The sequence below is a fragment of the Heliangelus exortis genome, chromosome 9, assembly GCF_036169615.1.
Source record: "Heliangelus exortis chromosome 9, bHelExo1.hap1, whole genome shotgun sequence".
Taxonomy (NCBI): Eukaryota; Metazoa; Chordata; class Aves; order Apodiformes; family Trochilidae; genus Heliangelus; species Heliangelus exortis.
In genome coordinates this window covers 25,440,668-25,467,666 of record NC_092430.1, presented here as the reverse complement: position 1 = coordinate 25,467,666, position 26,999 = coordinate 25,440,668, and the positions used below count along the sequence as shown (strand labels likewise).

At 43.9% G+C, this 26,999-nt stretch overlaps 2 protein-coding genes across 7 annotated transcripts in view; one reads left to right on the top strand and one right to left on the bottom strand.

The window, feature by feature from the left end:
* Window positions 1-17,340, top strand: part of MME (membrane metalloendopeptidase) — a 34,891-nt gene extending 17,551 nt beyond the window's left edge. For all 6 annotated transcript variants that reach the window (XM_071752881.1, XM_071752880.1, XM_071752885.1 and 3 more), the window contains 13 exons: window positions 2,043-2,179; window positions 2,278-2,371; window positions 3,725-3,853; window positions 4,668-4,766; window positions 5,539-5,619; window positions 6,632-6,735; window positions 7,901-7,959; window positions 9,240-9,359; window positions 9,987-10,120; window positions 10,372-10,437; window positions 12,686-12,781; window positions 13,152-13,228; window positions 15,948-17,340. In XM_071752881.1, the coding sequence (XP_071608982.1) occupies window positions 2,043-2,179; window positions 2,278-2,371; window positions 3,725-3,853; window positions 4,668-4,766; window positions 5,539-5,619; window positions 6,632-6,735; window positions 7,901-7,959; window positions 9,240-9,359; window positions 9,987-10,120; window positions 10,372-10,437; window positions 12,686-12,781; window positions 13,152-13,228; window positions 15,948-16,047 (1,296 nt within the window). In that variant the 3' untranslated portion in view covers window positions 16,048-17,340. The remainder of the gene's footprint in view (window positions 1-2,042; window positions 2,180-2,277; window positions 2,372-3,724; window positions 3,854-4,667; window positions 4,767-5,538; window positions 5,620-6,631; window positions 6,736-7,900; window positions 7,960-9,239; window positions 9,360-9,986; window positions 10,121-10,371; window positions 10,438-12,685; window positions 12,782-13,151; window positions 13,229-15,947) is intronic.
* Window positions 17,341-20,249: 2,909 nt separating this feature from the next.
* STRIT1 (small transmembrane regulator of ion transport 1) lies at window positions 20,250-24,723 on the bottom strand. Its single transcript, XM_071752888.1, has 3 exons — window positions 24,496-24,723; window positions 21,100-21,199; window positions 20,250-21,012 (listed from the first exon to the last, which is right to left on the bottom strand). The coding sequence occupies exons 1-2, from the start codon at window positions 24,506-24,508 to the stop codon at window positions 21,105-21,107; spliced, it is 108 nt and encodes a 35-aa protein (XP_071608989.1). The 5' UTR covers window positions 24,509-24,723; the 3' UTR covers window positions 20,250-21,012; window positions 21,100-21,104.
* Between the last annotated feature and the right edge of the window lie 2,276 nt (window positions 24,724-26,999).

Here is a 26,999-nt window from a genome sequence, read left to right as displayed (position 1 = left end):
TAAACATCAGGTGATGTGAAGCTGTGTGTAGAGGACTGTGCTCTTGTACCCACGGCTTCTCCTGACCCACAGGCCCCTCTGCTACAACACCAAGAGATGGAAGAGGACAAAGGAAAAAAAAAAAAATCCTGAGCCTGACTTATCACGGGTTCAGGACAGTAAATCTTGCAGAACTTGCACTTACATAGCCCTTGCTGGAAATCAGGAGAGCATCCTTTCCAAAGTACAAATTAATTCCCTTTCTGTAATCACCACAGCTCCAGAGGGCCCAGGACAAAAGTTAGGGCTGCAGCCACTGATGCAAACTGCTGCAAAGTTGTTGTAGTGTGACTGTTCAGGCCCTCTCTGTTAATCCAGAGCCACAGATTCAGAACAAAACCTCCTACAACATCTGAGCAGAGGGGGGGATTGGTCATCAGACAGGAGCTCTGCCTCAGTGCCATGCCCAGCAGGCAGAGAGGTGACAGTGCTGTGCCCCATGGTCAGCACTGTGCTGAGGGCTCTTCTGTGCACTCTTTGAGGCCAGTGAGAAACTCTGAAATCCTCTTATTCCCATCACAGTTTCATAATCACTGCTATTTTTATTGACTTTAATTCTTCGACTTTAAATTATATGATAGTTCACTCCTGCCTAATTTGTTTCACAATTTACTCTCTCCCACAGGTCTTAGTTCAGCAGTCACAATGTCAGAACTGACTTTTCTTGTCACAGAATGGTATTGCCCTGGTTATTTTTAGTTCCTGGGGAGTGCTACAGATCAGCAATAATCATCTGCTCCAAATTTATCCAAAAATGCTTAAAAGACACATGATGGGAGTTGGTAGTGTTGTTGTAATGGTCTAAGGATAGAAGAGCAATTATTCCTAAGATTAGTTTGAAGTTAGCTGCTTCCCCTTCAAACCTGATTTTGTTCCTGCAGGCTTATCTGCCTTCCTCAGCTGTATTAGGTTGTTTGATGAAACATGTTACTTCTCCCAATAAAAGTTCCCTCTCAAAAGATACAGACTGGGAAAAATCACTGATACTTTTCAAAGTAATAGGCATAACAATTTTTTAAAAATTAAAACGAAATATAGGACGTACAAAGATTATTGGCTTTTCTTACATGTAACAGATCTCTTTTCATTACTAAAGCCAGTACTTACCAATGTGGTAAAAGCACTGAGTAGCTCTAGAGTTTTGATGGTGATTTTCTCAGCCAAATGGTGGTTCACAGAGGCCATGGATTAGGAACCCTGGAGCTAGGATGGAGATTGTGGCTGTGTGGGTCAGAGCCCCAGGCTGTGCAGCCCAGCAGTGCCCACAGGCTGCCTCCCCCCAGCCCAGACTGTTCACACCAGCTGGGCACTAAAAACTTCACAGAAAATAATTTTCACAGGTACTGGCTCACGAGAGCTTTGTGGGTCTCTCGAACAGGTGAGTACCAGCATAAAGAAAATCAGGTTTTAGGACCAGAGAGGCAGAAAATGACCAGGAACTCTGAGACTGGCCCATCACAGCACACTGCAGACTGACCTGGCACCAAATCAGTTGCTCCTCCAGCACACAGAGTGGGGCATGCAGAGGGGAATTCATTACAGATAGTGGGTTTAGTGTGTCTGTTTTCAAACATATCAAAATAAATCCTTTCATGGACTAAAGTGTATAGATACAGAGACATAATGGTACTAACATTTTGGTCATGCTTTGACTGAAAAGCTCTCAGCCAAATACAGCAAAAAGACAACTGAAATATGCATTAAAATATAATGCCTGCTTTTCCAGACTACAAGGGTTGTAACATTTCTAGTTGTGTAACTCTGAAATCAAAAGAACGTCTCAACCTTTCCTGCTAACCACCACCCTGTTTTAATAGGATTTGGGAGCACAGAGGGTACAGATTATCTCAGATCAGTTATTATTATGATGACTCCATAGTGCAGCTATTAGGAGAACTAAAGGCAGAGCATTTGTGTTATGCTGTCCTATTTAACCTGGAAAAAACAGCTCAATCTGCTTCTTTATGATTTAACTGTGTAATAATGCATACTGATTTTTCCAGGTATTCAACTGGTCAAAATTCATCAATGATATCATGTCAACTGTGGAAATCAACGTTGAGAACACTGAGCACGTCATTGTTTATGATCCAGAATACCTTATCAAGCTCAAGTCTATTCTTAATAAATACACTCCCAGGTAGGTATGCTAGGTATTTTTGTAATGTGCATTTTAGTTTTCCAGTAAACTGAAAAAGCCTTAGAACATTACCAGCTTCTTCTTGTTTGGTTAAACAGAGACCTTCAAAATTACATGATGTGGAGATTTGTCATGGACCTTGTCAACAGCCTGAGCCGTGACTACAAGGACACAAGGAATGCTTTTCGTAAGGTGCAGAAATTTATCTGGTTTTAAGTTGTGGAGATGGCTTTTGTGAACCAAAGAAGATAATTTTTTAATGTAGTTGTAGTGTATAAAAATTTCACGCCTTTTGGATTTTGTGCACAGAAGCTGGATCTGTTTGCTGGAGCTTCTGCTGGAGCATACACATGATTTATGAGAAAAGTGTTTAATAGCTGGAGTGAATTTGAAAAGCCCTGTTCTGGTACTCAGTCTCAATGCTTTTCTGAATCTAAATTAATCCCCATTTTGTTAACAGAACAGTCCTGTTTATTTGAAAAAGAGTACTCAGGAGTTCTGATCAATTGGTAACAAGCTTCTGCATCCAAATCAGTGCATTCGAAGTTGAGCACCAAGGGCCCAATCTTGACAGTAGTTTAATGCTTAGAGCTACTCTAACTGTATCCTCAGGATACAATTAGTCCCACTGAAGAAACACATCAGTTTCTTTTTTTCCAAGATTTATATGAAGAGAAAACAACGATGTTCCCTACAGTGCTGTATCTGTGACTTAATGCCCTGCAGGCTCAGGAGGTGTCATTTCAGATGCATCAGCACTGTACACGTATGAATTCATTTTCACTTCATGTTATTTTTAGTAATAAGCAGGTAAATTGTCAATGGATCATTTCTCTGTTCCTAATTCTTTAGGATGACAACAAACAGAAGTAGTTTTCCTAGTAATTCAGTTGATTGTTACAGAGCTTTTAGCACCAGAAGCCACTGCTCTGTACCTCTGAGGAGACGGGCAGCTGCTTCATTATGGAATAAAAACTTCATACTAGAACATGGCTTCAGAGAGTTGCCCTACATTGACACTGGCTGTTACACTGCTTGCATTCAGGCATCATACCATAACATTATCCACTCATTTATTTATAGGTTATCAGGACAAAATCTTTGTATACCTTGCAGCAACATCCCACAGAGTAAATGAGTTTCTACTCTGCAATACCCCAGAGGTGGGAGGCTCAGAGAGAAGCAGCTGCTGGCTGGGTGCAAACCACAATCTAACGGCCCTGTCAGAGCTGGGACTGCAACACAGGTCCCTGCCACAGTGAAAGCTCTGTGCTAGGGTATTCCTCTCTAACCTCTCCCATTCTTAGCTTTTAGAGTAGTCTTCTCTCTACCTTTCACATTCTGCAAGGATAAAGAATGTTGCTAAGGAGTCTGCTGTTTTCCCCCTGTTAGGGAGCGCAGCCGCCCAGCTGTTCCAACACCGCTGGGAATCGCTGCCTGTGCTGCAGCCCTGCTGGGCTGCTCTGAAACACACCACTGCCCCCCTTCTCCTCCACCTTCTGTGGGCCCCGTGGCACTGGTTTACCCGAGGTTTGTGTTCCACAGGCACTTTATGGCACCACGTCAGAGGCCGCCGTCTGGCGCCGCTGCGCGAACTACGTCAATGGGAACCTGGAGAGCGCGGTGGGGCGGCTCTACGTGCAGGAGGCCTTTGCTGGGGACAGCAAACATGTGGTAAAGCTTCAGCAAGCAGCCTGTCTGCCCTCTCAGCCTCACCTCACTGGCCCCAGGCAGCTCTTCACACAGCTTTGGTGACACTTTGTTAACCTACGCTTCCCAATACCTGACCTTCGGGTTTGCTTCTCCGTCCGTGTGAGGAGCAAGCGGGCGGTACCTGCTAGGGGAGCCATTCCTCTGCTCCCAGCTCCTGCTGCAGGCCTGGGCCCAAGCTGATGGCCACAGGGAGAAGTAATGGGTGACTTGAGAAGATTCTGAGAGAGCCATCTCTCTGCCCCACTCCCATGACCCCCAGCAGCAGAGGGACAGGAGCACACACCTCTCAGGAGCTGCTCTGACTGCCCCCAGCACTCAGCCCCTGCAGAGTGACACCAGCTGGGGACACAGGGCCACCACTTACATCTCCTTCTCTGCAGCCACACACAAACCTGGTGCAGATTCACCTGGAGTTAGAACTTAGTTTCCTCCTACCCCTCCTCCATACTCCAGGCTTAAGAGAGGCCACTCGTGTGGCTGACACACACCCTGTCATTTGGTCGCATGCACTGTGTCAAACAGGTGGGTGTTTCACAGACTTTTTTGTAACCCAAATGACAAAATTACCTCGTGAGCTCACGTCCATCCATCCCCTTCCCTCCCACAAAAGAGGCTAAAAGCAGACTCAGCTTGAGCTCCAGGTTTCAGTGTGGCCCACAAGCAGCATCAGCTTAAGCAGATAGTGCAGGGCAAACAAGTCTGCAGCAAAGCTGTAACTGCAGGAAAATAACTGCATGGGTTTATGCACACTTGTAACACTGATGTTTTTTCCTAGGTTGAGGAAATGATTGCAGACATACGTGATGTTTTCATAAAAACCTTAGATGACCTGACTTGGATGGATGCAGAAACCAAAAAGAGAGCAGAACAAAAAGTAAGTAAAATCTTAAGTATTGGTAATTTTGTGTATGTCTGGAAAATTCAAGATTTCAATTGCTTTTCCTGGACAAAAAGCACAGTATCTATCACTGCTTTATATACACAAATTCACATAATATATTGGTGCCTGTAAGACATGGCAGCTCCCAGGCTTCCTATGTCAGTTGCAGGGGACATGGGAAGAGCCTCTGTGGAGATAACCACACAAAATAGCAGGAATCTAGATAGAAGATTAAGACCTTTCAGGCAAAGCAGTGATTAAGGAGCTAGATAACAAATATCTACAAGAAAGAAATACTGAAAACGAGAATGAATGATTTATGGTGACTTGCCCAACTATTAGGGGCAATAGGACAAAACAAAAAAACCCCACATCATTGGGGAGTTCTCTTTTAAGGGAAGACCTGGCTTCAGACAGCTCATGGGAGTCTGAAATTCAAGAAATCAACTGCAGAGAGTCTTGAATTGGGAGTGAAGCAAAGCAGCTTTTCAGCACAAAAGCACAGTTTAAACACATTTAGGAGTCTGTGCACATTTCTGTAAGTTACTGTATGAAGAAAAAGAACTATGAGATACTTTCTAGACTTTTCCATTGCCACAATTAATCATAAACTCTACAATGCTTTCAACGAATAAAAAAAGTAAACAAAACCTATATAATATCCTGGGTGTTCTGCAGTTGCTTCCATCTTGCATTTATTATGCAATTTATGATTAATGAATATATGTCTGGCTTTGCTATGGATCTCAGATTCTCTTGTCCCTAGGCAACAGCCATCAGAGAGAGGATTGGTTACCCAGATGAGATTGTGACTGATGACAATAAGCTGAACAGTGAGTACCAGGAGGTAAGGATCCACAACAGGCAGTGCCAGGAAAAAAATGGATTTAAGAGAATAAATTGTGAGTGCCTTCACAGCCCAGCTGAGCCCTGCACATCTGCAGAGCAGCTCAGGGTTGTGCTCAGGTGTCCATCAGGGTGTGCTGAGAGGCAGTGTGCTAGAGCTGACCACTGCAGGGCCTCGTGGGGATGGGGACAGTCTGGAGAATCACAGAACCAGGCTGTGATAGGACATGGAGCTGTGATGTTCAGCCCAGGGTGTATAAAGCTACCCCTGGCTGGAATGGATGCAACTACACCCAACTTGGTGTCTGTGCCTGTTAATCCATGGGTTGGAATTAGTCCCTCAAGTTTGATATTGGACTGCACAGATAATTTAAACCCCACCTGAGGTTTTGCACTGCCAAATGTGACCACAGGATTCTTTCACCTTGTAGGTTCATTTCTACAAGTAATTCCATCCGTGTCTTTAAGACACAAGTGTGATCAGACAGTATGTAGCACAGAAGTGCTAATTTTGAAAACTATGGACATATAACTGCAGTATGGCTCTTAAAATCACCATTTGAACCTTATTCCTTATTTGAACCTTATTCCTGTGTCCTGGAACTGCAGTTTAGCAGACTGGTAGCTACTGGTGTCAAGGGGGTAACTCCCAGAAGTTAGGGTCAAAACCAATACATGCTGAACTCTACTCAAAAATACATCCAAAGAGAGAATAAATTTTTCTGGAAAAAAAAATTAAATTATTGAGCCTCTATCATACATCCAGCTACAATATCAACTCTGTGATGTAGCAGAGCAGTGCAAACCAAGTTCAAACTGTAGATCAAAAAACACTCTTAAAAATGTGGTGCTTAGCTCATGGGAGAAGCACAGAATGGTTTGGGTTGAAAGGGACCTTAAAAATTGTCTAGTTCCAATCCCCCTGCCAGCATGCCTAAGACCAGATTTTCCATGTGTCTTTTATTTTAAATCAATACCACCACCACTAAGCATTCCTCCCTCTTTCTTTTTAGTTGAGCTTCAAAGAAGAAGAATACTTTGAGAACATTATTCAAAATCTAGTGTTTACCCAGAAGAAAAGGTTAAAAAAGCTTAGAGAAAAGGTGGACAAAGAGGAGTAAGTACTTAAAAATACTGTGTATAGTCTTTCATCCAGTTTCCACAGGAGGGGGTAATTGGAGGGTAATCAGTGATGATTTAATGACCTTTCTTCTGTGCTTTTTTCCACCATGAAGAGGGCAGGTAAGAGGGCATTGCTTGTTTTTCAAGGGCTGAAGCTACATTAGTGAGCAGGGCAAAGAAACTGGGAGATGGTGTAGAAGGTTAAGTATTCTGCAGTACTAATTCTAGTATGGTCCTTCAGCTCCAGGAGTGGGCTCCTGGAGAGCACCTTTTTAATTAAGTTAATCTGAAAGATTAATTTCATCCCTAAGAAATTTGTTTGTCTTGCTCAGAGACTGCTGAGCCAAAGAAAGCATGATTAAAGGAGGATGAGCAGGAATCTTCTTCAGAAATGTACTCCTGCTCTGAATTCAGATATTAATGTGGATCTACCAAAAAAACTGACCCAGCACATTCCTGGCTGTGCTGCCTGCTCTTCCTCTCTCACCTTTGACCCATTGGAAACTTAATTTAAGCCAAATCAGAACAATTACTGTGGTACCCATTGGCTCTGCTAACTTTGCAAGACTATTTGCTTGAGCAAGGGCTGCAGAGCTGGGCTTCTGGGGAGGAGAGAATAACAGAACTAGCTTTGTACAGCCTGAAAAAAACCCACAGAAACAAGACCAAGGGGAGGTCTTATTGCTGTCTTCAAGACTTAATGGAAGGTGATACAGAGAAGCCTGACTCTCCTTGGAGATGCACAGGGATAGCACAAGGGGGAAGAGGCACAGAAATTCTGACTAGATGTTAAGTCAGTCCTCCTGCATCCTCAGGCTCTCACCTTTTCAGAAGATGAAGTACATGCTTCACACCTCTGGAATCACCACTTTGCATTTTCCAACTCTGTCACAGCTTTTCAGACCTACACTCATAACTGTGGCTAAACAGTTCCAGCTGGTGTTTTTGAAAGGGCTACTCAAATGAGTAAGGGATTGGAGTATCTGAGGTGCAGTGAGAGGCTGCACACACCGAGGTGTTGGACTTGGCAATCTCCAGAAGTCTCTTCCAGCCTCAGTGATGCTGTGATTCTGCTACTCAGTTGCTAGGTTTGTGCAAGTAATTATTATCTCTGCCTTTAAGAACTGAGATTCTAACTTTTGTTCCTCTGCTGTTACTAGGTGGATAAGTGGAGCTGCTGTTGTCAATGCTTTCTATTCAGCAAGCAGAAACCAGATAGGTAAGCTGTCCCCACTTCTGAGTGCAGCTGAATTATTTATATATATATATATATATATATGCCTTTGGGTGGATTTTTAAAATCAGGCTCATATGGTGGGGGCTGCAGAAGGGCCTCAGTGCAGCAAAATCAGAGGTTTCACTGATGGTGTTCTCATCTCCTTGTACTTTGAATTGCCCCTGTGCAAGGAAGAGCCTTGGGATTCATCCCTGCAGACACAGGCAGTGGGAGGTCAGTGACCAGGGCAGCCTGGTGCCCCCAGCCTGCTGGGGGTCTGAAGGGACAAACAGTGAGTACCTGAAAGGAAAGTTGGCTACAATGAAGGCAGGGAGCTTTCTGCCCTGGAGCTCATGTGAGTTCATTCCTCACAGCTCCTTCACAAGCCCTTTGTACAAACTTCTTGGTGGTGTGGGAAGGATGGGGAATTCCATCCTGCTGGTTAATGAGTGCTCTGGCTCACTGACTGCTCCACACTGCTGTTGCTTTAAGCAGAGCCTTTCAAATCCTGAGTCTCAGCTGACAGCTATCTTGAATGCAAAGTCCTAACACACATTCTCTCACATATGGCTTTAAGAAAAGTTTAAAGAATTTTGAGGCATCCTTAATTGCTGTTATTAAGATTTAAAGTCTGCCAGATGACTTTAAGTTCACTGTCTGATGTGTCATGGAATTCTGCTTCTTTTGTGTTGGATTTTTTAAAAAAAATTCTTCATTTATAAAAAGATCAGAATTTCAACATGCATTTCTTTCTACTAATATGTTTCTTAAAAGCCTAGAAAAATTAGCAAGAAGTGGGTGAAAAGAACCACTTTGTTCTTAGTCTTTCATTTCCAGCCTGGCCTATTTTTATTGATTCCAGTAGGAGTTACTGGTATTTGCTGTGAAAGGATAAATTCCTCTCTCCAAGATTGATTTGTGGTGAGGGCACATAATTTATTCTGCTAGGGGAACACCCTCCCACTTTTCACGATGTTGTGATGGTCGTTTGATAATGATACAGGAGTCAGGGAATGCTAAGTGCTGTAAATTGAAAAGGTAAAATAAAACAGTAAGGAGACAAACTAAAAGCTGCTGCTGCCTTCTCAAGTGTCTGAAGAGCCAGGTTGCTGTGCCCCAGGCAGCACTGAGTCCTACAGCCAGCACCGTGTGGCCAGGCACTCACTGCTGCTGGGAAATCCCAGGCAGCAGCACCATTTGGCTGAAGCCCATAGGGATGGTGTGTTCACACTGTGCACAGGGGATAAGGAGGCAATGCCTTAATTGTCTGTGGTTTTTTGCAGTCTTCCCAGCTGGCATTTTGCAGCCCCCTTTCTTCAGCGCGTCTCAGCCCAAATCCCTGAACTACGGTGGGATTGGCATGGTCATTGGGCATGAGATCACACATGGCTTTGATGACAACGGTGAGGCACTGACTTCCTACTCACAGAGCTTGCAGTGCACAGAATGTACCACGTGCTTTAGTGCTCATTCATTCCAGGGGCACGTGGCTGAAGTTTCCATACATCGGAGCAGATCTGGATTTCTGAGGCTTTGCGGTTTAGGATCACGCACGGTGATTCCCAGAAGTGGGATCCAAAGAATCCCACAGCCACTCCTGTAGCTGCTGGGCTGGGAACAGAGCTGCTGGTTGCTTGCTTCTCTGAGGCTACACCAGAAACCATTGTGAACCATCCACTGTGAAGAGGATGTGTCACTAGGCTGGCAGAGGGGGAACCCAAGGGCCTGTCAGCAGCCCTCCTGCCCAGCCACACTGTTCATTTCTAGTTAATTTCTAACCTAGTTAATTTCTAGACCCACACTAGGATCCATCCCTACCCAGCTTCCTAAGAGAGCCTTAATCCCAGCTCCTGATGCACTCTGAATTTGGTTTTTCAGTCTGAAAACCAAAAAAATCCACCAAAGAGTGTCATCTGTTTGAGTGGCTCATTACAGATTTTTTGCATGAGGGACTACACTTCCTTGCTACCCTTCTTGCTGCATCAGCAGCCACTTCCTGTGTATGAATTTCTGTTAACATATTATTGCAGGCAGAAATTTTAATGAGAATGGAGACCTGGTCGACTGGTGGACTGAGGAATCAGCACGGAATTTCAAGGAGCTCTCCCAGTGCATGGTGTACCAGTATGGAAACTTCTCATGGGACCTAGCAGGAGGGCAGCATGTATGTCCTACTGATTTGCTACTACCAGTGCTGTTTTTCACAAGGAAGCACAAAATCTTATGTCCCAAACATGCAGACCCACACGCACACAAATGCTGCACACAAAGGCTTTCCAGAGATGTAAACATAACCTGCTGAGTATAAAGGGAATTCTCACCTTTTAAAAATGCAAACCACGTGAAGTTTGGTGTTATAGGTCCCAGATAAGCTCTGCTTTGACAAAAAATATACTTTTCCTTTCTATTTTACAGCTCAGTGGAATCAACACACTAGGAGAGAACATTGCTGATAATGGGGGTGTTAGGCAAGCATATAAGGTAAGAAGTATCCATTTCTGTACCCCTTCTACTGTAGCTGAAACCATCATAAAGAAAATCAGTTTCAGGGCCTTTGCAGAGGAAGCATTATTCTTGTGTTAGGGACAGGACCATACCCATGGCATCACTGAGGCATGCTTGTAAAAATGTTGACAAGCCACAGTATATCTTTAATCCTAATCGTTATTTCAGGGTAAATATCATCTGTTCCCAGCACACTCTTCTTCAGCTCATTTTTTTTTTTTCCTTTTTTCCTTTTGTGCATAGAGAGTTTGTAGGATGAAAACATTTAATGACTCACACTTGGCCCATCACCTGGCTAAACTGATGATGCTGAGCAGCTGTCTGCCTCTGGCTGTCTTCACCAGCTTTTTCATGCCAGGAAGGAGGGACAGAATGACTTTCTTCTAAGCTCTACCCATAAACTGACTCTGCTGTGAGGATCACTACTCACTTTTCAAAAAACTGTTCAGAATTTCAGTTTGTCAAGTGACAGGAGTCCCACACAGAGGTATCCAAAGATGGCAGTGACATCTGGGCTGCCTGTGCTGAGCCCTCGTGGCAGCAATGCACTTCACTCCTTAGATTGCCCAACTTGGAGACTGGAACTGGCAGCAGAGGGTTGAGAAGCAAGTCAGCTTCTCTGGGACCTGTCCTGCTACTTGACAACCTGCTGATTGCAGGCCTTAGTAAGATGATTTACTAACATGGTAATAACATGGTCTTTCCCTGAACACCCTGTTCCAACACAAAATGTTCAGCACTTGACAAGTGAAGTGTTGCCACTCCTCAACAAGGTGCCCACCAGGATGTGCAGGCCAACTCACACCTCTCAAAGTTACCAGCCCAGCTTCTGCAACAAAGCCAGCACCAACACTTACCTAACCAGAAACACACCCTCTGAGGGCAAATACAATTCCTGGTGAGAGTTCAAAGAACGATTTGGAAGCCTAAAAGAAGCATCAGTGCTGCATTTTTAGCCTGATCTTCAGTTACTGGAACATTGTACATTTAAAAACAAACAATGCAAACCCATGGAATGGGGTACTTTGTCTGAAAGCAGGGAGAAGCCAGACAAAAATCAGATCAGAAGTATTACCCCAAAATTTAGATATCTATAATCATTCATATGTCCAAAAGCAATCTTAAGAGGTAAGCTAGCCCCCCCTCCTGCCAGCAGGTAAAATCACCCATCTCTGTATCACTCAGACATACCACAAGGGGAGTCCTGTAGCTCCTCTGCAGCTGGTGCCATCATGTCTTCCCTTCAGAAGTGGAAACTGAGCAATCTGTTCCTTTCTTTCCTGCGACCTTTTATGTATTTGAAGACTGTTACATAGCTGAAGGCCCAGACTTCTCTTCTTTAGACTAAACAAACCCAGTTCTTTCAGTCTTTCCTCAGAGGTCATGTTTGCTAGACCCTTGCTCATTCTTGTTGCTTTCTTCTGGACTCTCTCCAGTTGCTCTACATCCTTCTTCAAGTGCAGTGCCCCAAACTGCACAGAGTGCTCCAGCTGAGACCTGGCCAGTGCCAAGTACAGTAGAAGGATGATTTCATGGATCTTTTCTCCAAGACACTCCTGTTTACACACACCCCAGTGTAACACTTGCCTTTTTTGCAGTACTGTGGAACCCTTGGCTCTTGTTCAGGTCATTCTCCACTAAAACTTCCTTAGGCTTTTCAGCAGACCTGCTAACCCCTCATTCCACACTCATGCAGTTGATTTGCTTTAATTGTGCAGTAGAGATGTAAAAATTATAAAGCTTGCTGAAGAACAGTACTGATTCTCTGTAGCCACCCTATTTCAGAACACAACTATCCTCCTTTTGTACTCTTCATTTCTTCCCCTGTAGAACAATGCAGAGTTATGCAAAAATCTCGCTTGCTGGGTGTACCCATCTTACTGAAATTATTCCATGAGCCTTGACATCTTGCTACACTAAATTGTCTGCTTCAAGCCTCTTTCTCTTACCCTTTATTTCAATGTAATTTGTGCAGCTTCACTAAACCTGGTGTAAAATGGTGCTGTAAGGCCCATTCAGTGAGAAAACAAACTTGATTCACTCAGGCTGTGGGTATCACAGAGCAAGGACATGGCCCTGTTGGATTCTGCTGAGAGGGGGGGTGGTAAGATGGATGTCCCAGGCAGCCTGTGATTCATTATGGCAAAGAATTCAAGCTCCTCCTCATTTCATTCTGGCTGCCTGGGCTGGCACTTGTAACAGTTCTGCTCAATTCATTCTACAGGCCTATCAAAACTTTGTGAAAAAGCATGGAAAAGAACAACTTCTTCCTGGTCTTGAAATGAACCACCAACAGCTGTTTTTTCTGAACTTTGCACAGGTATTCTCTCTTTTTGACTGACAGCTTTGAAAAGCACTCAAGTTACAGGTTAACAGTGAGAGCAGGATGAGTTCCAGTTTTACTAACAGCTGGCAGAGTTGCCAAGCTGAGCAGCGTTCACTACAAAGTAGTGAAAGTAAAGTCTTGTTGGGTAATTTTTATCTTAGTTTCTCTCCAGGTGCCTTTGTCTGAGTACAACAGTATAATTTGTGGTTTTAAGCAAAATATACTTTTTTATTTCCCCTCTATGTTCTCACGTGAAGTCGTTACAATATTGTCACAACATCAAGTACTTCAAAGTGAAATAACATCAAGTCTCTTGCTGGGGAATCTTATGGCTAACAAAAGCTTTTCTTTGTTACCTGTGTAGGTGTGGTGTGGAACATACAGACCAGAGTATGCTGTGAACTCCATCAAAACCGACGTGCACAGCCCAGGCAAATTCAGGTCAGGATGTGTAATCATCTCCGGGGCAGATCCTGCCTTTAGCAACTCAATTTTTACAACTCTCCCCAAAAGGCAAGGTTGCACCAGAGCAGATTTAGGCATATACACATACAGAGGCATCAGGCTCTGGGGATGGTTGAGAAAGAGTCCCCAGGACTGGGTCTGCCATCCAGTGCTCTTCCAAACATCCCCTGGCTCCTCCAGTGGCTCCTGATAGGGTTCTGTCAGGAAGACTAAAAGCTACAGCTGGCAGTCCATCCTCCCCTGAAGTCACAAGTAGTATCTCCAGTTAATCTGTGGAGTACAAGCCTTTTCCTCTTCCAAGCATGGAAAATAACTCATCTCCTTTTAGACAGCAATATTGACATGAGAGAGAAATCACCTTGTGTCATGTCCTTGCTGACATGAAACTGAGGAACTCCTTTGCCATCTAGAGCTAGAAAGATACTCCAGCTATTAGGGAAATTTGTATTTTCTGCCTTCTGTACTCAGCTCCCCAAGAAGAGGTGAGCTTGAAGTCTCTAGGCCAGATCAAGTCAGAGCCACCTATTCATCAGCAGTGTAACAATATTTGTGCTCCAAGAAATCAATTTGAACAAGGTCCAGGAGGTGAAGCTGTAATGCAGACATCCCATCTGGTAGCCTTGAGAGGCTGGGTCAGCTCCAGAACTCACATACACAATAGCTGAGCTCTCTCCTGTTACAAGTCACTACATTAATTCCAGGATCTTTCTTTCAAGGGCTTTTCACCAGAGAATTATTTTGTTTATCCCACGTACTCAAATATTTAGTGAAAGCAGTGACTGTTCCTTCAATTGCTACTTGACTGGCATTTCACTGTGGGTGCTTTTTGTACTATTTGTGGATCTGCAGATCCCTCCAGAGGCAGTTTATGCATCAAAGCCCTGTGATCAGCCCCCTTTGGTCAGGATGTTAATGAGGCTCTGCAGCAGTTCTTGCCTCCTCTTTGCATATCAAATTTGTATGAGTCACAAGTCCTTTGAAGTTCAGGAGTTCAACATCTCTGTGTAATTTGTTTGTGCAGATCCTGGGTGTATGACTTCATGTATTGTGCTGCTTTTACATCTGTATAAAAGACTATAGAAATTTTATAAGGGATTACATAAGTGTTATTAAGAAACCATAGTAACATTTTTAGAGTATAATTTTCAGGATGAGTCCCCTCTAAGACCTCTAAACCAGGAAGCATTGAAGTCCCTAAGAAACACCCACAAAATCAGTGCCTAGTGACCTACTATTAAAATGTCACAATGGCTCCCAATGTGCTTGTTTTGTTTTGTTTTGTTTTTAATTTGGGGGAGTGGGGTGGGGTTTTTTGGTTGGTTCATTAACAGCTGCTACACTGACTGTAGGACATCTCTTCTTACAGGTGGGACAGGCAGGTCTTCATAAAAATTGTTAATTGCATAGTGCAATTTTAACTTATGGGCCAACAACTCTGTACTGGCCAGGTAGAATCTTTTGTCTGCTAGAAAAAAATAAGAAGTTCAGATAAAGTTGCCTTAGATCAAGTAACAGTCCAAGGCTGGCCAAAGAGAGTTTGTATCTGTGTTCACACCTCAGATTAAAACACAGCAAGTAGAGCAGCAGATACATGTCCAGCTCTGCTTACATACCCAGTCCCTGAAGTTGTGAGGAGACTGGTAAATCAAGCAGGACTCTGATCCCACTGCTGTTTTATCTGTTTGTTAATAACAACTGTAAGTAGAATTTTAATAGACCCAAAATGCTTTTTGCTCTGTTTCTGGCAGAAGCCCATTTTGGCAGTCCTAACCCTCCAGAGCACTGAAGCACTGCTTTTTTCTGTGCTATCTCCTGTGCTGCTGCTGGCTCCTGGGAGCAGGCAGCGAGTACTCTCACTTTGGTCTTCTGCAGACAGGCAAATCATGGCAGGCAGCAGCTGCTGGACTTCACCTCAACTTCTGTGGACACTTTTTGGTTCTCTTGAATCTAATGGTTAAGATGATTCAGAGACTAATCACAAATGACTCAAAGAAACAGTTCTTCAAATAATTCCTGGCCCACAACCAGTCTGCACCAGTATCTCCCATTTGAAGCACAGGTATGTGCACAATGTAGCTCCTGAAGGCCAGAGCAGCTCCCAGCAGATCTGTTCACATATGCTGACAATTACTGATATAAAAGCTGCCCTAGCTGGAATGTCCCCACAAATTCATTCAAAACAGTTCTTTGTATGAGTCTCTTTTCTAGGAAATTCATTTCACAGGAACCTTTGTGGGAAATGCCCAGACAAGCAGTGTGGTCTCAGTTAAAACTTGATGGGTATAAAACCAGAAATGAATATTCACAGAAAAGTTACACTGCAGTTTTCCACCTCAAGGTCTTGATGTCTCTTTACTGAGAAACTTGTCAGCAAAGCCTGGCTGAAAAAATTCTCAGTGAAAACTACCAGCAAGCAATAAATGTGTTCCTAGTGAAATAAATGTATTTTTGTGAGAGGCAGGCAGGAGGAAGGGACAGGCCTGGTATTTCAGAGGGGCCAAAAGAGGGACTATACAAACTGAAAAGAGAAAACACAGCTACTACCTGAGGTGAAAGGGAAGCAACAGTCAGAATTTAGAGATTCAGGCGTTTCCCACTGAATTTTGAGATGATACCAAGTTGCAAAATGTGAATTGTTTTGTTTGATTTGAACAAAAGCAAGCAACAATAACAATGTTGTTATTTTGGTTTAAAGGGTCATAGGATCACTGCAAAACTCTCCAGAGTTTTCAGAAGCCTTTTCATGCACCAAGACAAACTTCATGGATCCTGCTAAGAAGTGCCGAGTTTGGTGACAGAACTGGAAACCTTGCATCTCCAGAAGCTTTCCAGGGATTTCAACTAATACTGAAAAAGGGAGGAGGGAAGAATGTGGGGAGGAATATGCTAGAGTAGTCTCAGTAATTCGTAGTGAATGGGCAAAAGAAAAGAAAAACCCAACCAAACCACACATCAAAACACCAAATGAAGGACTGAGAGCAATGCAGCAAGGAGCTGCCAGAGCTGAGCAGCTGCTTCTCCTGTCACCAAACCCTGTAGGACCTAAATCACCTGTCAGTGTACAGGAATGCTTCACCTCTACTTCATCCTGGACCCCACTGCCCACTGGCTTTTTCTTTAACATTTGAAAATAGGACCCATCTCCCAGTGGTCAGTGAGTGCCTATTTCTGATCAAGCAGAAGGCAGGGAGTAACACAGCTTTAGACATTGTCACAGGATAACCAGACAAGGGTTTGTATCTGTAGTGTCAGACTTTGTACCCTCTGCTGTTCCCATAAACCTCTTCTGCCAAATGTTTTCATTTTTACTTGAAACCATTTATACAAGAGGAGTCCAAAGACCTGCTGTAATTAACTTCTCACTAACTACTCCAGTGTGTATTATCTGAAGTCACTACTTACAAGTTTATTTACTGCTTTCCAGCCAAACTGAAATTGTAGGTAATTTATTAATTTTTAAACATGTAATCTGTAAGATTGTGATCAAAGACCATTTCACAGTTTTCTAAGCTTTTTCTCGCTGTCTTTAAAGTTGGTCTTTTTTTAAAGTTTCTAGTAATGTATAAATCATAGTTTTTATATTTAAATCTGAGCTACACTTTTGACTTGAAGTATTGTAATATATTTTATCAGTGGCTGCACAGAACTGGGAAATTGGAGTAAAGCATGGTATCAGGCAGTAAGACAAACTCTGCAAAACTGAGTTCTCTGCTGGAGTGATTCCAACATTCAAGTTTTCAGATGACTTTCCTAATGTTTAGGGTCTGATCCTGCACAGAATTTGTACATCTTCTGATCAATGTCAGTCCTCACATCAGTAAAGCTGCACAACTGGTTGCAAGAATGGAGCTTTAAGTAAGAAGGTAAAAGGCTTTAAATCTGCAGTGATATGTATTGAACATCCTCATGCAGATTGCAAAGAAACTTACTGCTTTGTGTATCAAAGCAAACACATTTCCAAAAATAAGTTCCAGATACCTCAGATGACTGCTACAATAGGTATATTAAAAAACCTATGTTCCTTTTAGCTTTCTAAGTTTGTCATCTGATAAAAGCATTTTGATAATAAACTGAAACTATGAGCCAAATGCAACATTTGTGTTCTTTGTAGGAAATACAGAAGTACAAGAAAAAACATTCTCCACAAAGACATTTTTCTACTCACCCGTGAGCACCACGCCTCAACACGTGTAACAACTGAGGAAAGCAGAATTAAAACCACACCTGTTTATTGTCAGAGATACCAAATCTGCAAATGCTGTGGTTTGCAGCAGCAGGCACGCTGCACAGGGAAGGGTTTTTCCCCTCTGAGCCACCTGCAGACATCAGAGTAATTGCCACAGCTGCTATGGTAGAGTTTGTGCCAGTGAGGAAGCCAGCAGTGACCCCCCCAGTCCACCACTTCTCTGGGGCACTGAAACCAGCTCCAGGTACAGACTTGCTCACCTCTTCACAAGCAGCCCCTGCTCAGGACTGGCCTTGCTCAGCCCAGCTCTGCCTCCACTCCTAACTCCAGCTCACTGCCATTACCAGGAGGGCATCTAACCCATATGTGACCTCTCCCCTCACTGCCACCCAGAATAAGATACTCATGCAAAGCACAAGTAGTTATCATTTCATTATTAAGTCAATAATCTATTAAATCAGTTATAAGTAGCTCAGGTTGAGACACAGAATACTGGCAGAGTAACTTTTCACCCTGCCAAGACTGTCTCCAAAGATCACAACTATCTTGGTGTACAAGGGCTTAAAATCAGTTTTCATAAACATCAGTAAACAAACACCACAACAAAATGCAATGTTGCTACATAACACGGGGTATTTGCTTTAAGGACCAACAAGCCTCTCACGAAAAGGCAAAAACCTCCAGGTCCTCTGTTTTGACAGAGAAAGCAGCAGTAACACAACCCCAGCTCCTACCTGTGGAGGTCCCAGCTCCAAATGAAGGTAAAACAGCTCCAGAGGGGCCCAGGCAGAACCCCCCAGGCCGGGGGAGAGGGCTGCAGTGTGTCCTGGGCTGCCCAGAGTCATCCTCACCTCAGGGACCCATCCTCAGACACCCCCTGGGGACACAGTCTGGAGCAGGCCTCACCCCAAGGCCCCAGTCCCTTCCTGAGCCCCTCAGGGCTCCAATCCCTTCCAGAACCTTCCTGAGCCCCTCCACAGCCCTAATCCCTTCCTGAGCCCCTCAGGGCCCCAATCCCTTCCTGAGCCCCTCAGGGCTCCAATCCCTTCCAGAACCTTCCTGAGCCCCTCAGGGCTCCAATCCCTTCCAGAACCTTCCTGAGCCCCTCCACAGCCCCAATCCCTTCCTGAGTCCCTCAGGGCCCTGATCCCCTTCAGAACCTTTCTGAGCCTATGGCCCAAATTCTTTCCAGAAGGTTCCTGGTAACTTCAGGGCCCCAGAACCTGAGTCCCTCCACAGCCCCAATCCCTTCCAGAACCTTCCTGAGTCCCTCCAAAACCCCAATCCCAGAAGGCTCCTGAGGCCCTCTGCAGACCCAATCCCTTCCAGAACCTTCCAGAGCCTCTCTATGGCCCCACTCCCTTCCAGAGGGTTCCTGAGTCCCTCAGGGCCCCAATCCCTTCCTGAGCCCCTCCAGGGCCCCAGACCCTTCACGTGAGCTTTGTCACAAGGGCTTCACTTGGCAGGCAGTGGGGAGGACCAGTTACCCTCCTGTGTTTACCAGTACCCTTCCATAGGATGACAGACATAACATTAATGTTACCAAGAGGCTGGAAGTGTCAGCAGAAAGCCCCCGGGGCTCGTCTCTCCTCACCTTGCTCAGAGCCCAGCAGAGGCCCAGCTGCAAACTTGGCAGCCATTCTCTGGAGCAATAGGAACCCAAGTGTTCCCACTTAGCTTTTGTAAATAACACTAAGAGTAACAAATTAATCAGTAAAAGTCATCCTAGATCACAGAAAACATCATCTGGAAGGAAACAATAGGAATGAAGAGGGGTCTTGGCAAAGGTGCTCAGCCTTACATGTCTGTAGGTCGGCTGTGCTGATGGAGAGCTGGGTGTGAGGTGATGTGGCAGAGCCCTTCACACCTCAGTGACATGATCCTGCAGTTCAGCTCCAGCTTCCTAACAACACAAGTGTTCTGGGGACTGGCACCCTCACAGAAAAAATGAAGCTATTCTCACAGTTTAATAGCAATGCACTTACATCTTAGAGGAAATCTGAGCGTGTGTTTTCTTCTTCTCCTAAATCACTAGCATCTCTTCCTTTTATTTCTCAAGAAGAGAAAGAAAACCAAACCTATTTGATATCCAAAACACTCCTGCACGTGTGGGGAGCTTCAGCAGTGCACTGTGTGGTTTCACTATGAAGACACCCACATGGCCTGTCCTGAAGGTGCCTGCAAAAGGTCAACTTTGCAGCGTGGTCAGTGGACTCTAAACAGCATATAAGATGTGTGCTTTCTTGGAATAACCCTCTATTTATAACTTTACACAACTTGCAGGAACTTCTTTCCCTTTGTATGTAGCAAGCCAGCTTGGCAATACTGAAGCTAGCCTAGAAAGTTATTTTCTTTTGCTCAGCCAAATCAGATTTTACTGCTCTCAAAATTCAGGTAAAGCTAAAACATATTGTAATGCTTATATTTTAGCTCTGTAACATTTTAATTCGAAACATTTGATTTCAAATGTTATTAGGCACCTGGAAAAGCTGGAGGGGTCAGGCAGAGCCCGGGTCAGGTTTGTGGGAGTGCTGCCCTCCTGCAGAGCAGCTGGGAAGTTGTGCAGGGTGAGAAACTCCCTGCTCCCTCCGGCCCCTCACAAAAGGGACATGGAGCTCCTCAGACAAGACACAGCCAGGACTCATCGTGGCAATCCCTGAATTTCTCAGCACAGGCTGCCAGCAGCAAGGGGACTGCCAGGAAACAGGGCGGCAGCTCCACATGGGCTTGATCCAGGTCAGCGCCCAGAGTCCAACAGCATTTGGCAAGAACTGGATTGGAAAAATACAAAAATAGAAAATTGGGCCCTGAACATCCTGTAAACAAAAGATACCAGCAGGTAATTTGCAGTTTATCTACATACAATTAGTTTATCTACATACTATCAAATCCTAAAACAAACCTTTTAGGATTTAGAGAGTCCAAGTCACACATATTAGGATTCATTTCTTCCAGGCAACTTTCCCTGTTTGCCTGTCAGGTTTTAAAGGCCTTTTTTTTTTCTTTATGTAGTATTATGTTTGTATAACTGTTTGCTATTCTAAAAAAGGATGTTATTGAAGTTTAAAAAAACTTATTTAGACACTAGTACTTCAGACCTTGGAACAAGGAGACTGAACCATTACAATATTTTAAATTTAATTTTTTTTTTACTACAAAACTTAAAATCTGACTTAACTCACTTAAAATGCCCCCCAATACACTGAGATACTTCTTCCCCAGCTGGGCAGATCTCACAAATTAGCTGAGCTCACTTTTTTGTCCACCATTGCATCACTAACTCTGGGGATACCATTTCCAACACTTCTTAAATTCAAGGTGGCCACAAGAAGGCAGGCTGGGGAACAGACAGGTATCTGACCTGCCACTGGACTCCAGAAACTACTCACTCAATTACAAACTGTTTGAAAATGGGAAATCTGTCTGATGATTCTAACTAGCATTTCAAACCTTTGTTGTAGATAAAGTGTGTAGACCGTGTTTACAGTGTTGATATTAAAAATAATTAATTTTATACATTTTTCAACTTAAATTCCAGGTTCTTCTAATGAACATCACTGTAAATTCTTCTGTCCTGTAAAAGAAAAATAATATATGTTAAAAGGTGGCAGTGCAAACCAAAGGAAGCATGGGTGGTATATGGTATGTGCAAGGCACTCACTTTCATCAAGAGAAGACAATGTAAACCAGGAGTGCACAGCCCATGATCCAGCCAACTGCAAGGAGCAGAGGCACAAGGAGATGTGAAAGAGGGACCTGGGCTGCAAGAGAAAAGATGGATCTTGTTCAGAAATACCACATTACAGGGATGCTGTGAAACTCAACACACCAAATCCATGGTTACCACAGAGCAGAAGGAGCTGTGGTTGCTGTTTGTAGTGTGGAGAGGCCTTTGAATAACAATGAGCAGCAAAGTCCAAAGAGATTTCCATGCTGTGGTCTCTGCAGTCAGGTCAGCACAAGGCTCAGCACTTCAAGGGAAGCAGGGCACAGGGAGGAGGCAGCCCAAGGTTCTGTCCTCAGGAGAACATCTGTCCTGGGCTGCATTGGTTGCAGCTGTCCTGGCAGATCAGCCTTTGGGATCACTTTACATTACTTGGGATCACTTTACACTTTACATTACTACCCATACATTACAACATTTTCAAGTACATCTTTCTGGAGTTAAAAGACTTCCAGGTTTCTGAAGGGACTCATGAATAATAAAAAACTCTAACACCTTGCACAGCTTAGATCAAGCAGACAGACTTTGCAGGGCTGCTCAATAATTTAAGGTTTTCCACGCTGCTCTTTTAAAGCTGTGCACAACACAAATGGGTCTCACCATGATACTGCATGGTCTGTCTGCCCAGAGGGAAAGAGAGAACACATGGGTAGAAAAATCTGTGTGTGCTGGGCCAGCAATTAAACAAATGGCAGCTGCCATAAAAATAGGATAAACAACCACACTCCAAAAAGATAAAATTCTGCTCTGAAATTGAGTTTCCTTTTGCCACAGGGAAGTCCCTTACCCGCTTCATTTAAACTGTTATTTCTTTGGTAGTTTGCAAGGTAAAGCTGTGGGAATAATTTCTCCATACTTGTTTGGGGTTTTTTTCCCCCTAAATGTCCTATTACAAATAAAGGGCTGGATCCTGCTGGGGTACAAGGAATAGTTTTGACAGAGCTCTGCTGCATTGCCATTGTGTCAACTGAATATGGTGTTTGTTAGGAGGGGAAGGGAGGCAGGCAAATCCTGATGGATCAGCAGGAATGCTGTGCCCATTTGTCATGAGGCAGCAAGCAGCTGACCCCAAGGGATAAAGTTTCATGGGAGCCATTGGGAGTACTCGTGTTTCATAGCTTAAGAACAGAAATGACCACTAAATCATCTGTAACAGGACAGATAAGACTTGAGTAAGAGGGAAGCAACTGCTTGGAATACTACATTTTATGTCATGAGTGGGAGGGACTGAAGTGTGAGACATGCACACGGCTAGGGCTTGGGCAGGTGAGATGTTTGAGCAGGTAATGCCTTTGTAGGGTCTCAGAAGAAGGTGTCAAACTCCCAGACCTCAGTGTTTGGCTCAAGGGAAGATTATGGTGAGTCCAAAGCTGAGAATCAGTGTTACCCCTAGCACGGAGCAAGCCAGAAGGGAGCTTCTGCACTGCCTGCTTTCCAGCTGGAGGGGGAGATGGGGAGAGCCTAGCAGCAGAGCAACAGAATATTTCTAAGCAACTGTTTCTGCAAGAAATAAAACTGTACTGACACCTGCAGCTATCCAGGCAAAACCCTAAACCATGAGGTTCCATTACAATCCCTGCCTATCTGAACATACAGGAAAGCAGAATACTGAGGGAAATGTGGGTTGTTGAGGAGCTCTCACAAGGTTGGAAGCCCTTGGAATTGCCCACCATGGGATGTCCAAGTACCACGGAGGATCCCTTGACTACAGGATACAGCAGCCCAAGTTTCCAAGCTAAATGCAGATAAAATATACTGATAATCTTTTGCTAACTGCTATCTTCTTCTTTTCTCCTGGGGTTTACCTTTTATCCAGAACTGTAACTTGCCTTGGTTTGTTCTCTGTTGTTGGTCAAAACTCCCACCTAAATATAAATATTATATATATATAAATATATATATATATTATAAATATATATATAAAATATACCGATAATCTTTTGCTAACAGATATCTTTTTTTCTCCTGGGGTTTACCTTTTATCCAGAACTGTAACTTGCCTTGGTTTGTTGTGTTGTTTGTCAAAACTCCTACCTGTTTTGAGGAGGCAGAGGCTTGGGCAGGTACAGAAGGGAAAGTTTCCTGCCCCAGCCTGTCAAGCTCCAACCCCCAGTCTTACATTCCCTGCTCCAAAATACCTTAGAATTTCACAGAAGTTTTCTTTTTAGTGTATCTCACAGGGGCTACACATGCACACACACAATCCAACCTCCCACCTGCCCTGGGGGCTGTCTGAACACCCCACTGGGCTGCACCCCAGGAGGGAAGGTGTGGGCATGGACCACATCTCCTGCACATCCCCTCTGTGGGGCAGTGGGGCTCCAAAGTCCAGTGTAACCACAGGACTGATGGATGGGCCTTTGTGTTGATGGCATCTGCCAGGTCCTGATGAAACCCCCCAGGAACCCTGCAGTGCCTCATTTCAGTGGGGCTGCCCAACCATTTCTAATCTGGGGCCAGGCTGGAGCAGGAGCAGGCAGGAGGCAGCCAAGCCCAGCTGGGGCTGCCCTGGGGCTGGCGCCAGCCTGGCCCCTCTCAGGCATTATGGCCACGGGGATTATTTTTAAAAAGAAAAAAAATAACTAAAAAATTGAGAAAGAACGTTGCATATCCTGTTGTATCTGAGTTTAGTAGAGTTCCGTTATCTTTTTCAGATACCAGGGGGAAAGGTGCAAAAAAAGGGAGACAAAAGTCTTTGAAAACTTCTAATGTAACTATGAAGATGTATAAAAAAGGTACTTTTACAAAGAAAAGTACTGCCTGAGTAACTGTGTAGACAGCTAACACCACATTTAAACTTATAGTCTCTGTTCACCAGCCAAGCCTCTTACAGTGAAGTAAATAAAAAGTGAAAATAAATATAAAATACATTTTTATAAAATGCCTTTTCATCTGGGAGTAAGTGGAAATGTGCTTATAATGAAAAAGTCATCATTAAAACTTCAATTTTCTCTGCCTTTGTGGGGTTAAAATCAAAATTATATGTGCAAGACATTCAGATTTCAGCTCCACAGACAGTATATTTAAAACACTGTCAAACATAAGCAAGCTGCACCTTCCTTTTCACTATGTTAGTCAGCTTAAAACCACAGCTACTAAAATCCTGAAGAAAGAAAAACTGGTGGGAGTCAGATATATGGAAGGCACCCAAGCTACTTGAAACTTATTGTTAATAGAATTAGCTGTTAAACTGAGTACACTTTCTTAGTTAAAAGTAAAGCACAGAGTGTATCATAAGGAAATACAAACAGCTGAGTATTTTCATCTTGTATCACTCAGATTCATGGATTTTAAGAAGCCTTTGTTATATTCACATTTAACTGTGCATCCTACCTGGGTCTGCCATTCCTCCCTCTGCTGGCTTTATTGGCAAGTGTCAAGGTTTGGCTCTGCAGTTGTTCTTGTGAGCCTTGGGATGCCTTAAATAGAGCAATATTTGGAATGTGCTGCAGCTGCCTTGCTCCTGATGCCAGTTTTTGGGAATATGCATTCCATTGTCTAACAAGGCAGGAGTTCAGGGCTGCTGCTTCCTATTCCTGCAATGGCACATCTGCTTCTGAGAAAACTGAATAAAGAGGAGGCATTTTGTGAAGAGAGCAAAAACTGCTTGATGGTCTCTCTATGGCCATGGAACACCACACAGTAAGTTCACATAAATATTATGTGCATCCACATACCCAGGAGTGACAGGGATCCAGTTTGTTCTTGGTCTCTCATGTCCTCTCTCCTCTCTCTCCCATCAGCAACCCAAGCCAAGTCCTACTCAGAACTACTGGGTACCTGTCTCTATAGTTACTCTTCTCTAGTTGTTGGCTCCTTGCTCAGTGCCACCAAGTATCCTGAACTTCTCAAAGCACAGAGCTACATCTAATGTCTTCCTCCTGAAAGGTTACAGTGGTCTCACAGGTTTTCATTACTCCTTTGGGTGACAAAATTAAAGGGAGGAACATTCCTAAAAGAATCTGAGAATAATTTTGTCCTGAATGGGATAAATCATTGCAAACTGCAGTCTCTAATGCAGAAGAGCAAAAGCATGGAGACAAGTGCCAGAGGACAAACTGCACGTTAACTTGTAAGGCATGAAAGGAGAGCTCTGTATAAAAGTCCCTGGAGGTGATCCTGGCCACAGTTTTTGACCAAAAAGCATAAGAAACCCATGAAAAGTTTATTAGGGAAATGAAGTCCTGTACAGAGCATTCAGAGGGAGACATATACCACATGCCAGCAAAAAAACCCCTAACACTAAGTGCTTTCTTTCAGGTGCAGGAGATTTTATCCAACTTTCAGCAAGCTTACAGAGAATCCCATTTCAGAGCTGTGTGCTGACACCAAGGAAATGGGGATTCTTCCTGAGTGTTTCTGAAATGGACACAAATTGGTGTTCCAAAGCCATCCCATGTGGCATGTGCACAGGATGTTTTGAAGTGATCTAATCTGGGCTTTTGTGTGGTTCAGAGGAGCTGGGTTTGCTCTCCCTGCAGGTGAGACAATGCTCAGAAACACATTATGCAGATCTTTTAAGAGAGATTATCCCTTTCTAATGTGCTTGTGGATTAAAGATTAAATTCTGTTCCTGAAGACAGGAGCTGCTTTCCAGGGATCCCTTTTCCATTCCCTGCTCATTCCATGACCACAGAGGCAGAGCAGAAGGGTGCAGACACATGGCCAGTGCCCCACCCAGGGAACATCTGGGAGACAGCCTTCAAAACACCCACAGGAAATGCAATTACATGTCTGGTCATTTTTACAGGAATAGTATTTTTTGTCCTAGGTGGAAGAATGGGAACAGTGAGCCCCAGGCTACACAACTTTTATCCATCTGCAGAGTACTTTCATGTTTCATGTTCATGGAATGAACAACAACAACAAAGAAATGAATGGGAGTGGAATATTTGAAATACAATCATTTGTACTGCCCTGATCAGTATCTTAGAAACCATCCTAACACACACAACGTGACTGAGCAGCATTCAACTGGCAAAACTCTTCTGAAGGCAGTTGTTTTGTATCAGTGATGAATTTAGTTTGTGTAGATTGGTTTCATTGCATACTATAAACAGTCCCCATTTTTTGGTCTTCTGAGTCTGATGTTGATTACAGAAAAGTAGCAGGAGCCAAGTCATGTCACCTAAGTGAAGTTCTCATCCATTTCTGCAATCAATGTATTGACCAACCTCTTCCTCTGTTGGGGCTCACTGCCTCTCAGGTTCTTGTTTTTCCAGCTGTGTGATGAGATGCTCCAAAGCTGCTGTTCCAAGGCATTATTTCCAGTTCTGTAGATTCAACAGAAACATAAAGTTTTATTGTCTGCCTACTGACACAGGTCCACACCAGTCAGGCTCTGCAGAGAGCAGGGGTGCTGCTGGCTGAAGGCTCAGACTCCCACTTCCCCCACACAGGACTGAAGAGACTTTTTGGGACTAAAACTCCTGCCTGCCAATTAACTGCAATCAAGTGATAACATCTTCTTCAAAATTTGAACACAATCTTGAATTTCTGGGACCTGCTATTTCCTACAATTTCCCACTGGTTTTCCAGCAGTTGAGGCAGCCCTGGCAGCATCTCCTGCCCTGTGTGTACTTTGCTCAATGATCCCTCAAAGGCTCACGTTCATCTGCCCAGGGCAACAGGCCAAAGGACTTCCAGTGGCCTCTGGAGATCAGTTACATCAAATAACTCTGCTAATATCACAACTGAAATGGCAAGTTCCCTGGTACTGGACATGCTGGCTTTCACCAGTCCTCTGCATTCTTGAGGAAGACAGTTCTCCTTCAAAAATGCTTTCTCTTTCCCCAGGCACCATGGAATGAGAAGGATTTATCCAAAATGGGTACACT